The sequence below is a fragment of the Mus caroli genome, chromosome 17, assembly GCF_900094665.2.
Source record: "Mus caroli chromosome 17, CAROLI_EIJ_v1.1, whole genome shotgun sequence".
In the NCBI taxonomy this organism is placed as follows: Eukaryota; Metazoa; Chordata; class Mammalia; order Rodentia; family Muridae; genus Mus; species Mus caroli.
The window spans coordinates 49,571,877-49,585,039 of record NC_034586.1 but is presented as its reverse complement, the minus strand read 5'-3'; the positions used below and the strand labels follow the sequence as shown (position 1 = coordinate 49,585,039).

The 13,163-nt window shown below is 38.1% G+C and overlaps 1 protein-coding gene across 1 annotated transcript in view; it reads right to left on the bottom strand.

The window, feature by feature from the left end:
- Positions 1–13,163, bottom strand: part of Kcnh8 (potassium voltage-gated channel subfamily H member 8) — a 352,841-nt gene that overhangs the window by 53,660 nt on the left and 286,018 nt on the right. The window contains exon 11 of the mRNA XM_021149362.2: positions 7,102–7,316. Coding sequence (XP_021005021.1) covers positions 7,102–7,316 — 215 coding nt within the window. The remainder of the gene's footprint in view (positions 1–7,101; positions 7,317–13,163) is intronic.

Sequence of the window (13,163 nt, the reverse complement as noted above, 5' to 3'; positions counted from 1 at the left end):
TTTTTTTTTTTTTTCAGAGCTGAGGACCAAACCCAGGGCCTTGTGCTTGCTAGGAAAGTGTTCTACCACTAAGCTCAATCCACAACCCCTAATTTTAGCATTCCTTAGTTGGCCATGGTTCTTTGTGCATGGTTGAGGCCTCCCTTGCTTTTTTTCCTGTCCACCTCAGCATGCTTATTGCTGTTATTTTTTGTTCAGCTTATGTTTAGGAGTCATGTTGGTGCAACATTTATGGGTATAAATTTTGAGTTTACTAGGAGACACAATCTCATAGCGAACTGTCTGCACCTCTGGATCTTACAGTTTTTCCACCCTCTCTTTTTCTATGCTATCTGGTCAGAAGTTGCATTGTTGATACAATTTGAGACTGAACTTTACATCTTTGTAATTTGATTGGCTGTGGTTTTCTACAATCTTATCTGTGGGGTTTCTTGTGATTTAAATGTGTTTTGGAGGTGTTTAGTACCTATGGTTTCTAGTTCTAAGACCCTAGAAGTGTAGAATAATATTATTATATATCATATTCATGTATTCATAGGTCCATAGATTTTTTCACACATACATAGACACTTATGATACATGATGGATTAGTGAAGTAAGACAGATAAGTTGGTCAAAATAATAGATATCTGTATAGATGAATTATTGACTTAAGGCTTCAATTAATGTATTAAAACACAAAGACTCAAAACAACTTAAAGAATAAACGGTTTGCTTTAGTTTATAGCTCCACATCCCAGTCCATTACTGAAGGAAGTCAGGGCAGTAACTCAAACAGGGTAAGAACTAATGTAGAAGCCATTGAGGAGTAGTGCTTACTGTCTTATTCCCCATGGCTTGCTTAGCCTGTTTTCATTCAGTTCCTAGGATGACTATCTCAGAGATGGCACAGGCTACCATAAGTTTGACATTCCCAAATCAATAATCAATTAAGGAAATTCATTGCTAGTTTTTCCACAGGCACCATTTTCTTCATTGAGGTTCTCTCTTCCAAAGGGACCCTAGCTTGTGTCAAGTTGACATAAGTGTAGCTAGTATATTGATTGATAGGTAGATTTATAGATGGTAGATAAGAGTAGAGAGAGAAAAGGAGGGGAAGGAAATGAGAGAGAGAAGTGGGGGGAAAGGGGATGGAGAGAGGACTTAGAAATATTGTGATGAACACTAAAGACAAAAAGAAGACAAGAAAATGGCCAGGGTTAGTGATGACAAATTTCTTAAAGAAGCAACAGTTAGACAGATGAAAGTTCTTCACCATAATGAAGAAATCCAGGTTAATGCTTTTGAAGAAATGAAAGTGAAAAAAAATCAAAGAAATTCATAAGTACAAGCATGAAGAAAAGCCAGGTGTCCCAGCTTCCCTAGAAAGAACCTGTTACAAGCATTACACAGGGTGCTGTTATGCACATACAGATGAAGGACACCACAGAGCAAAGAACGATCCAGGAAACCAGTGCTCATACATGAGCAGCTATCATGTGATAGGTATGACACTGAGAGAAGGTAAGGCCTCATTCAAGTGTGATGCCAAGAAAACTCATGAACTCTATGGAAAAAATAGGCAAGAGTTTTACTTCAGATCATTAATGAAACAATCCTGGATAACACACAGAAAGGTAAAAAAGCAAAAGTTAAAATAACAGAAGGAAATAAATTCAAATATCTTTATGACCTCATGCTATTGAATCAACTTTTAAAAATATAATATAGATAAAATTAGCCTTAGAAGATAATATTTATAACTTCTACTTATTAAAGTAGTATCCCCTGTGTATTCCATGGTACTAAATGTTTGCATATTTACACAGTAGTTGTTCTAGGCAGCTGTGGTCTTGAGAGAGGAAAGGCTATTCACAAGAGCATGGGTCAGTCTTGGAAGTAATGCTGGCTCTAGTAGAGGGAGCTTGAAACAGCCAGGTAATACTATTTTAACATCATGTGTGTCTGTAATACCAGCACTGTGTGGTGCTGGCCAAAAGAGTGGGCTCTGAATACACTTAGAGACCCTGCTTAAAAAAATAAAAATGAAATAAGGTGAAGATTGAGGGAGAAAAACATCTAACATTGACCTCTGACCCTCACACATGCACACATGGGTTAAAGCCCAGGGACAAACATAAAACACTAAGGGAGAGTTTACACACAATAAACTAAACAAGACCCTGAAGAGAGTTTGGATGTGGCACTGCGTTTGGTGAGGAAAGAAAAGAGAGTATAGAGAAAGTTTGTAGAGGAAGATAGTATATTCTACTTTGAACATACTACGTCTTAAAGGTTTGCCTACAGCAGTTCAGAGAATGAAGGAGAGCCCAGATTGGACAAAAACATAGATCCACGAGTCTTGCAGAACTCTTGTTTGGTTACAAAAAGTTACATTTCATGTGTATATTTTCTCAAATGCATTGCTTAATTTCCTTGCTCTTCATCATTTTAAAAATGGTATTATATGTAGCGTTATGACTCTGTTCAATACCTGTGTATGTTTTAAGTACTGGGAATTGGCTGTAGGTCCTCTCAAAGCTAGGTTAATAATACCTTACTACTAAGCTATATCCATGACCCCTTAAAGCCTTTTATTTTGATTCAGGCTCTTTCTCATTTGCTCAGGTTGGCCTTGAACTTGTTCTTCTCCTGCCTTAGTCTTAACAGCAGTGGGAATTGCAGGTGTGTGCAATCTCTCTGTGCAAAAGAAAAACAATTCCCTGGTACTCAGTTTTGCAAATACATTAGAAAATGATGGTGCTTATGATAGAAATAGTGGGAGGACTCCGGTGTTGTGATAAATCATCAGGTTTTAAGCTGCTGTGGATCAGCAGTTAGAGCCATGCAAATGGTGCTGCGGATCCGGGCTCCTCTCAGGTGCCCTTGATTTCCATCCAGAGATCCAGAGTGACTCTTAGAATCCCATGGTTGCTGCTTGTGTTAACTGTAAATTGCAGCTCAAAGAAAAGGATGTCACAGTGAAGACTGCAAGCCACTAAGTCTCAGGACCTCTTCCCCTCTTTAACTAAAGAAGTAAGAAGACAGAAAGAGGTGTTTTAGGTTTTGTGGTTCTCAGATTACATATTATGATCAGAAATTGAAGTAGAGACAATGAGCATATTTATAACTTTAATAGGCTTAGTCGTCATTAGAAATTCCTATTATGACAAACGCTAAAAAATTTCTCCTTCCCCCATTGTTGGCATTATATTGCTGCACAGCCATAAAAGCATCAATAGCAAATCAGCACCCACTGTGCACAGCAATACAATATTTATGGGTAGTTACATGAACATTTGAGTTTTAGCTGCCTTCCCTTCTGAAAACATTTTTTTGATGTTCTTTAATCATTTTATTTGTTTTTGTCAGGTTTCAGTCTCTTTATGTGAAAGAAAACTAGACTTCTCAAAAACAGATGAATTTGTGTTAAAATCAATTTATAAAGCTATCCTAACAAACAGTGGAGCCAATTCGCCACAATTTATATAGACATAAATGGTTCAACTCACCAGTGTTCAGCCACCAGGAGATATAAATAGGGCCAAGTATGGAAAATATGCCAAAAGAAACAAGATGCATAATTAGCATGTGGTCCAAATGGCAGTAGTTAACCTTTCAACAAAGTTAAGAAACATCTTATATAGTTTAATCTTCCTGTGAGACTGAGGTGAACTCCTCTTCTAAAACTCTGTAGTTTAATGCAGCTGTAGGAGCCCTGATCCCAGCACACCACAGATCTCTTCTAAATGCAGGTGGCTCCCTCCTGGATCTTGTTTTATTAAAAATGTGCTGACATCTTTTAGTTATTTTGTTTTCATTGTTTAAACAGTTCACCCATGTATGTAATGAGAACTCTGTAGATCTCCAGGATCTACTATGAGCCCCTTTGTAGGCGTGGCTACTCAGTTTTCCAGTATAAGTGAATTTAGGTAGTTATGTTTATGTTGTTCTCATGTCTGTAGGCATGAGTCAACAGGGGTGTTCCACTTTCCATAACCATTGCTCTACCTGAGAGTCTTGGTGAAGGGTTATTCCTTTGTGAGTGCATATGTGCTTTAAGGAATGGTGTTTGGATCCAAACTTGCTGACAGCAGAGTGGTACAGCAGAGTGAAGGACAAGAACCATTAAGCACAGGCTGGCATCAGGATTTATGTACGTTTGCCTGAAAGGCAAAGACTGCTAGAGTTGTTGGAAGGTTTTCCATGGGGCTCTGGAATTACAGAGAAGAGTGGGCCAAACTTACCCAACCAAGGAACTGTATTTCAAGATTTTGGAAATATGTATGTGGTATGTATGTGTGTGTGCGTGTCTGTGTTTGTGTTGTATGTGTCAATAAGCATTGTGAGTGTCAAGTAATCCATAACATAAAAGTGTCTTGGGAAAAAATCTTTATCAATCCTGCATCCAATAGAGAGCTAATATCCAAATATACAAGAACTCAAGAAATTAGACTTCAAACAATCAAATAACCCTATTAAAAATGAGGTACAGCACTAAAGAAAGTATTCTCAACTGAAGAAACTCAAAACAGTAGAGAAGCACCTAAGGAAATGTTCTTCACCTGTAGTCATCATGAAAATGCAAATCAAAACAACCCTGAGATTTCACATCATTCCAGTCAGAATGGCTAAGATCAAAAGCTCAGTTGACAACAGATGCTGGCAAGGATGTGGAGAAAGAGAAATACACCTCCATTGTTGGTGAGATTGCGAGCTGGTACAACCACTCTAGAAATCAGTCTGGCGGTTCCTTTGAAAATTGAACATAGTACTACCTGAGGTCCCAGCTATACCACTCCTGGGCATATAACCATAAGATGCTCCAACATGTAATAAGAACAAATGGTCCACTGTGTTCATAGCAGCCTTATTTATAATAGCCAGAAGCTGGAAAGATCTCAGATGTCCAACAGAGAAATGGATACAGAAAATGTGGTACATTTACATAATGGAATATGATACAGCTATTAAAAATGAATTCATGAAATTCTTAGGCAAATGGATGGAACTAGGAAATATCATCCTGAGTGAGTAACACAATCACAAAAGAACACAGATGCTATGCACTCACTGATAAGTGCATATTAGCCCAAAAGCTCTAAATACCCAAGATACAATTCATAGACCACATGAAGCTCAAGAAGAAGGAAGACCAAAGTGTGGGTGCTTCTGTCCTTCTTATAAGGGGAACAAATTACTCACAGGAGCAAATATGGAGATAAAGTGTAGATCAGGGACTGAAGGAAAGGTCATCCAGAAACTTTCCCATCTGAATATTCATCCCATATATAGTTACCAAACCCAGACACTATTGTGGATGCCAAGAAGTGCATCCTGTAAGGAACCTGATATGACTGTCTCCTAAGATGCCCTGCCAGAGCTTTACAAATATAGAGGCTGATGCTTGCAGCCAACCATTGGACTGAGCATAGGGTCCCCAATAGAGGAGTTAGAGAAAGGACTGAAGGAGCTGAAGGGCTTTGCAACCCCATAGGAAGAACAACAATATCAACCAACCAGACTCCCCAGAGCGTTCAGGGACTAACCCATAAACCAAGGAATACACATGGCTCCAGCTGCATATATAGCAGAGGATCAATGGAAGGAGGGGTCCTTGGTCCTATGAAGGCTCAACAGATGCCCCATTGTAGGGGAATTGAAGGTGGGGAGGTGGGAGTGGGTGGGTGAGTGGAGGAACACCCTCATAGAAGCAAGGGGAGGGTGGATGGGATATGGGATTTCCAGAAGGGGTAACAGGGAAAGGGGATAACATTTGAAATGTAAATAAAGAAAATATCCAATAAAAAATGACATGCTCTACACTTTACATGTTGTTAGAACAAATACGAATTAAAAAAACACCTGTTGATTAGCTTGATTTGTGTTTTTCATAATAGATGCACATTTTAAAACATTGTGTTATAGTTCTTAAAACTCATTTTTATACTACCGTGGAAAACACAAAATATACCTTGAATTTTAAGATTCAGGCTTTTACAGGAGATGCATGGGAGATATTTCAAGACAAAACTTTCAGTCAACGGTATTCTTTAAACTTAAGTTTTATTTTTTCTCACATGCTGGACTAGCCACCTACAAGGATGCGAAACCACAGCCACTCTGAATCTGTTTTTTCTGCTACAGAAATGGATAGACACTTATCTTAAAGATTGTTTTAACCAATAAAATGCTTTGTATAGGAGGAGTGCTTAGCATAACAGGTAGATAATAAATATTGACCCTGGGTGTTTTATTATGGTAGAAAAAAATGGAGTGTCCTATATTTATGTAACATCACTTATATCCCAAACCTAGAGGAAAGAGTAACAATGACCATTTTTCTATTTTTCAAAAGACAGAATGCTAATAATTATCCAAAATGTCTGCATAATATGAATTAGTCAAAACTACATTTTCTTAAATCTTGAGTGCTGTAAATATCTGAGACAAGGCACTGACGGTTACACATTGAGCTGCATGCTCTGGCTTGCCTTCCAACAATCATTCTTATTAAGTTATTATTGCTGACACATCTAATGAAGTCATGTTCACGATCAGCCTAAACACAAGGCACAGTATAGTACATATTTTGACAGGAAAGCTGTTTGTATAAACTGAAAGATGAAGCAAATATATAATTGCATAAAATGTTCATTATGTTTTCAGTTTGACAGTTGTTGGCTTGAATCCTTTTATGAAAATTTGGTCACTCTGAGATAGATTGTTTGGGGTACCATTTTAACAGAAAAAGATTAGTTTCTAGCAAATTCCCTGTCTAGCAGCTGAAATTCTAAGTAGTGACACACACCAACCTCTGACCTGCGTACTTTCTCTGGAAATCTTCAAATGCTATAGCCATCACTTATTTCCAGCTAAGTTCTGCATACCACTGAAACAGCAATTAGACATGACCACATGGGGATAATCAGGCAAGAAACTGCCTACAAATAGTACTTCCCTGGCATGTTAGCAAGGAACTTCGGACCCTAGCTAATTCATCAGTTAATGAGGGGCTGCACATCTTACCTGCAGAGCCCTTTGAAAGGGAGGCTATGACCTTTTACCTCTGCTGTTGTATTTGATCCCCAGAACTCTGTGCTAATTGGAAAGGGGACTTACATCACTCTCATGACCTTCTCGAAGGTTGTATGTGAGGTCGTGCTGGATGTCTTCTACGAATTTGTGTGCATACTCTGGGTAAAGGCCCAGCACCTCAAAGAGACCTTTCAGGATGATGCACTGTAGATCACAGTAGGTCAGCGCCTTCACATCAGCGTTGGTCTTGATCACTTGGTCTTTAATTGATAAATTTGCTCCAATTAAATCTCCCTTCCCTAGGAACAGTTAAAAAAAAAGAGTCATATCATTTTGAAGGAAAGCAGAACAAACTGGAGCCTAGTCACTTTATTCGACTTACAGACCTCATTTCTCTCAAATTATATGAAAAAAGAAGATCATTACCAGCAACTCAATTTCAGCTGGACTGGGAGGTGGGCCTCAATTGCTTTTTCATTGTGGGATTCAAGATGTTAACACCATCAAACATTATTAGATGTCCTGCAGTAGGTAAAACTGTCACTTAGTTGTGAGCCCTGGCCTAAAGACATAGTTGGATGGCGTAGGCATCACATATCATCCATGGGCTCTAAGTAGATCTCTGGAAGGACTTGGCAAATGATTTTGAACCAGTCAATTTGTCACAGTCACTTTAACCATTCAAAGGGGAGGTAATAATTTTTTTCTGGGTGGGTAAATTGTTTTAATCTTCTCAGGTCAGTGCATCAGGAAGCATACTGACTAGAGTCCAGGACTCTTGGTAAAAACAGTAGTGAGACAGTTAACAGACCAAGGTTCCTTCATTTACTTGTGATCACGTTTTTTCAAGATGGACAGGAGGGTGAAGTGGTCCAAGAGTCTCTGTATCCCTCTTCTGAATCAGGAAGAAGGACTAAGGGCTGAACATTGTGGGCCATGGTTTACATGTAGCAGTGTGTAACACAGGAGCCTGGCTTCCAACTGTTCTCTCTGATAGTGTAAAAATGTCCTTCCCCACCTAGACAGGAAGTGAGTAGACAAAAACTGGCATCTCACATGACTACTCAGGAGACCCATGTGTCTCAATTCCCCTTGATGTCTGACAACAGCAGTGTTGTCTACAATACTCCTGTCTGCAGTACTGTTGTCTACAGTACTGCTGTCTACATTAATTAGCATACATTCTGGGAGCTAATGTGCTTGAAAACATTTGTTGATGGCCTGATAATAGACAATTTTATCTTTTAAATGTTTCAAGAGTGGAAACCTGTATCAGAAAGGAGAAATAAGCTCAAGCACCAAAATAAAAACTCACTGATTTTAACTTCTGATGTACTTTTGACACAACCACAAAGTCACCCAGAAGATAAGAAGAAACCTTTAATTATTAGACAAACTTGGGCTGGAGGCTGGAATGGAGTACATTCACAGACAGCGCTAGGCACTGGAGTTAACTTGGGTTTCTAGTGATAGGCTTCTGAGTCTGTCCAAAGAGAGCATCATTCTCAGGCATTAACTATAATTATCTGAGTCGCCTTTTTGCTATGTTGTAAGCAACCAAGAACAGCTGTATAGTCCTCAATACTGAGAAGGACATGCCACTGAAGTATTTCAAGTGGGCTGGAGAAATGGCTCAGCAGTTACGAGTAATGGCTGTTCTTCCCGAGGTCCAGAGCTCAATTCCTGGCAACCATATAGTGGATCAAAACCATCTATGATGGGATTCAGCGCCCTCCTTTGACTTTCTGATGTACATGCAATTAGAACACTTATATACATAAGTGATTTTTTTAAAAGAAAAATTATCAAGTAAACTGCCCACCTTCATGTTCAATTATTCGTTTAAATTTCTAAAATTTTATCCCTTATCATGCTCAGCATTTTTGAAACAAAGTTCTGGCAGGAACTCAGAAAAGTCCATTCTAATTAATTTATCACTAGAAGGAAACATGAAATTAATCACATATGCTTGAACTATTGAAAATGTGTATGAAATTAAAAAACAAAGGCAAATTATTGAATTATACTAAATGTTAGCTTCAATCAATGTTTAATTTGAGCTATAAAAATTGAGTCTACTTTGGTGGAAGAAAAAAACATATCACAGACTATATTTTTAGCCTCTGAAGGTGATAAATAGCCACATTGTCTGGAAGAATTCAAGCCTGACTTACTGTTGTCACCAATATTGCTAAATTTGAAATTATGATTTCTATAGATTTTGTTAAAAAATCTACACCACTGCTTAACAAATGCAAGGCAGGGGATGGACATGAGATATAATCACGGCCAGAAAGTCATCAATGTAGTGACTTGTCTATTGGAGGATGATTCTCAGGACAGTGTCATTTGTGGGATTCTACTATGCCAGAGACATTTGGAGGCGCTTTAAGGCCACTATCCTTTCATATTTATAGTTTCTGTGGCATGACTATAAGCCAAAAAAAAAAAAAATGCCAAAGTCAAACTACACCAGGGGTTTATAACCCAAAGTAGATTGTATGGCATACTTGAAAGAAGACTTGGTCAAAGAAGTGCAGTTTCCATACTTTGGCACCAAGACAGCTCAGGACACCTTTATATATACATCTATTTCTTCACAGTTGAAAAAGTTTTACACTCATTTTCTCACACACAGTCTCTTTATGAACTTCTTATGTTTAACAATGATGGACACAATGTACTTTTCCCTTTCCTTCTCCTCCTAAATCGCTATAGTTTCCTTTGAAGGCATGAAATGAATCAAGAAAGAGGAAACATAGTTTCTGCATGCAGTTTATATCTAACCCAGCGCATTGGTACATAACAAAGTGACCATGGTTGGCAGCAGTTACAGTTAGAGTTTAGAGAGGTAATAGACTACTGACCCAGGAAATTATAATTTAATTATTGGCAACTAGCATCTCTGTACATCCTAATCAGATTTAATTCCTTTAACATCCTGGGCTATCAGGAAATTAGTAACCTGAGTTAGTTCCTCATCCTTGCTTGACTCGACTCTGAATGTTCCTATTAAGTCTTGGAACCAAGGATCCACCAAGACCTTTTTATCCTTTTGATAATCATCTAGCTGTTTTTTGTTTGTTTGTTTGTTTGTTTGTTTGCTTTGTTTTGTTTTTTAACAGGTTGGTGGGAAACTTGTTATCAGAACTAAGTTCCTATTAGGAGAGAACATCTGGATGTTAACTGATGTACCCAAAACAGACCTTTGTGTTCAATCACATCACCATTATTAACAAAAGGAGTAGTAGTAATCTGTTCCATTCTCACAATCCTCAGAGACAAACAAGAATGAACCGTGGCCTGAGCTTTCGTTTTCTGATCATTGAGAAATAGCTGTCACAGACAAAATGAAAGTAAAAACTGTCATTGGTAAAGCCAAACAAGCAAAAGTCAGGCAAAAGTGAACTAAGCATTTCCTAGAGAGAGCCTAGGGAGACTGCCCAAATATCCTCACAGGTCCTTGACATGTGGGAACCGAACTCCTTTCCTCAGGCTTTGCAATAAGAAGAACCACCTACTCATGCACCTCTCCCAGCAGAGAGAGGCTTGGCCACTGCAAGAATACCACCAGTACGTTGCTAAATTTGACACCTTGGAAGGAACTCCAATTTTGCTTTTGGATTCAGTCAATGTTTATGGGGCATGTGTGGTGGTGTTGAGTCTCACATTGAGCTCTGGCTAGACTTTCTTGCCTCTATAACTGTCCTGTGGATTTCTCCCTTTTTTGTTGTTGTTGTTGATTTTCCTGAACTAGTGTCATAACTACTCCAGATCTCAGTATCCTTATTTCTGAAATAAAAGAATGATTTCTGTGCCTTCTGTAGGTCATGGCTAGACTCCATGTTTGAAGAATTGGTTCTTCTTTGAGGATTAAGAACAATAACAATAAAGAATGTCAAATTACACAGAGGCATATAAATACCATTTGTCAAGACATCAGTTATCATACATGTCCATATTTTTTCAAACAGATGGGAAAAAATAGTAGGAAGGACAGTAAAGTAAAAGATGAAAAAATTCTATCTTCGTAACAAATTCCCCTGACAACTCTCTCCATGCACCAGACCTGGAAACACTTTTCATGTGTTGATTGGGAGATAGTGTTGCTTGAGTTGGGACATGAACACTTCTTCCTCCCAAAACCACTAGTTGATTTCAGTAGCAGAATGAACTCCCATTAAGTAATTAGAGACCAAATAGAAGCTGTGTGCTTAGTAAACCAGCATAGGTTAAATCAGCCACAGGAAATAATATTGTGAAGAAAGTTACATCATCCCATTGACATGGTAACCTTGGACTTTCAATTGTATGTGGCCTCAGTATCACAACAGAGTCTAGAATGGTCATGGGACAAGCTGAACTTACAGTACTTAGGTATCTATGTATGGTAGGAACGGAGAAGGGAAAGACCATCATAAAGTCACAATTTATGGAGAAATTTGGGCAAGGGAGCAAAACAGCAATAAATCTTTCAGCAATAATTTCTATTTCATTATAAGAATTATGACAATGTTTTATAAGCTGTAACAGTCAAAGAGAAGCCATTAAATTTGAGCTTTTTTTGCTCTAAAGTATTGAATGGTGTCTTTACCTTTCATTCCTAAAACTGTTGCTAGTCACCAAATTTAAAAAATGGCAAAGAATTAAAAGAAAAAAAAACTAATTTAAAAGAAGTATTATATCTGTGAATGTATGTCATATCATATGGTTCTGACAAAGTGCCAGATGCTCTCTCAAAAGGAGGCCATGCCAGTATGCAAATCACCAGGCTATAAAAGTTGCAATGGGACTAGGGAAACCCACTGGAAAATATGTAAGTAGTGCTTTGGAAGTAAATTAGAAATAATTGTCAATTCTAAGCCAGAATTACCAAATGGTAGAATGACTGTCCTTTACCTTTGCAAATTGACAAGAGGGAGGGACTGTTTTAGCATCTTCTGCACTTATATTATGGAAAATATCACAGGATGTTAGTAAAAACTGAGACAAATCTGAGAGGGAAGTCCCACCTTTCCTCTGTTTTCAAAACTGAAGTCCACATGTGAAGCAGTGAAAGCCACAGGGTCTGCCAGCACTCAGACTCTAGCTCCTCCCCTTTAGTTGAGGCAGCCACACTGCTCCAGTCTCTTATAAATGCTCTAACACAATTCAGCAAAGGTATGAGAACCCACAGAAATTTATTTCTGATGATCTGGAGCAGAAAAGTCTAAGGTTAAGGCTTTTAATTAGGGCCAACTTTCTATTGACTTATGACTGTAATATCATGGTAGCCGAAGCCAAGTGACTGGTTGGGCTTCTTTATAAACCCACTTTGGAATGTATTAACCACATCCTAGGTTCCCACCTCCTAATTTCATCTTGCCAAGGAATGGATTTCAGAAGATGAATTTAGAAGACAGGTGCAGATTTGACATATTTCAGCACTCAATAGTGGGGAACACCAGTTCACACTAGGGACTCTATAACCATCACTTCTCTCTACCAAAACGGAACCTGTCCTCAAGCTTACCACCTCAGAAGCAGCCTGACAGTGTTAACATGAAATGATGTGTATTCTTGAGACAAGAAGGAGCAGTGTTCTTCCATCCAGAATATAGAATAGTATTGGGGAAATAGAAAATGCTTTTACAGCTGTTGGCTTCAATGTCCCACATGTCAAAATACTTTGCAAAGATTTTTCACAGATCACTTCCTTAGAAAAACAGAATTAAAATTACTGCATTAATCACTTACTGACATGATTCTAGACATTGGTATAAAACGTTGATTTTTTTTAAGCTTTTTAATTATTATTATTTTTTTTCCTTCACTGTTTTTTTTTGTTTTTTGTTTTTTTTTATTCACTAAGTCCTTTAATATTTTGAATTTTCAGTATCTAACTGAAAGTCTCTTTTAAGACATACAAGTGCCAATCTACAGATGACAACATTTGTACAAGAGTAAACTTGTTCTCATGTTGAATTTTTTTTTCCACTGTTTTTTTTATTACATATTTTCCTCAATTACATTTCCAATGCTATCCCAAAAGTCCCCCATACCGCCCCCCACTTCCCTACCCTCCCATTCCCATTCTTTGGCCCTGGCATTCCCCTATATTGGGGCATATAAAGTTTGCAAGTCCAATGGGCCTCTCTTTCCAGTGA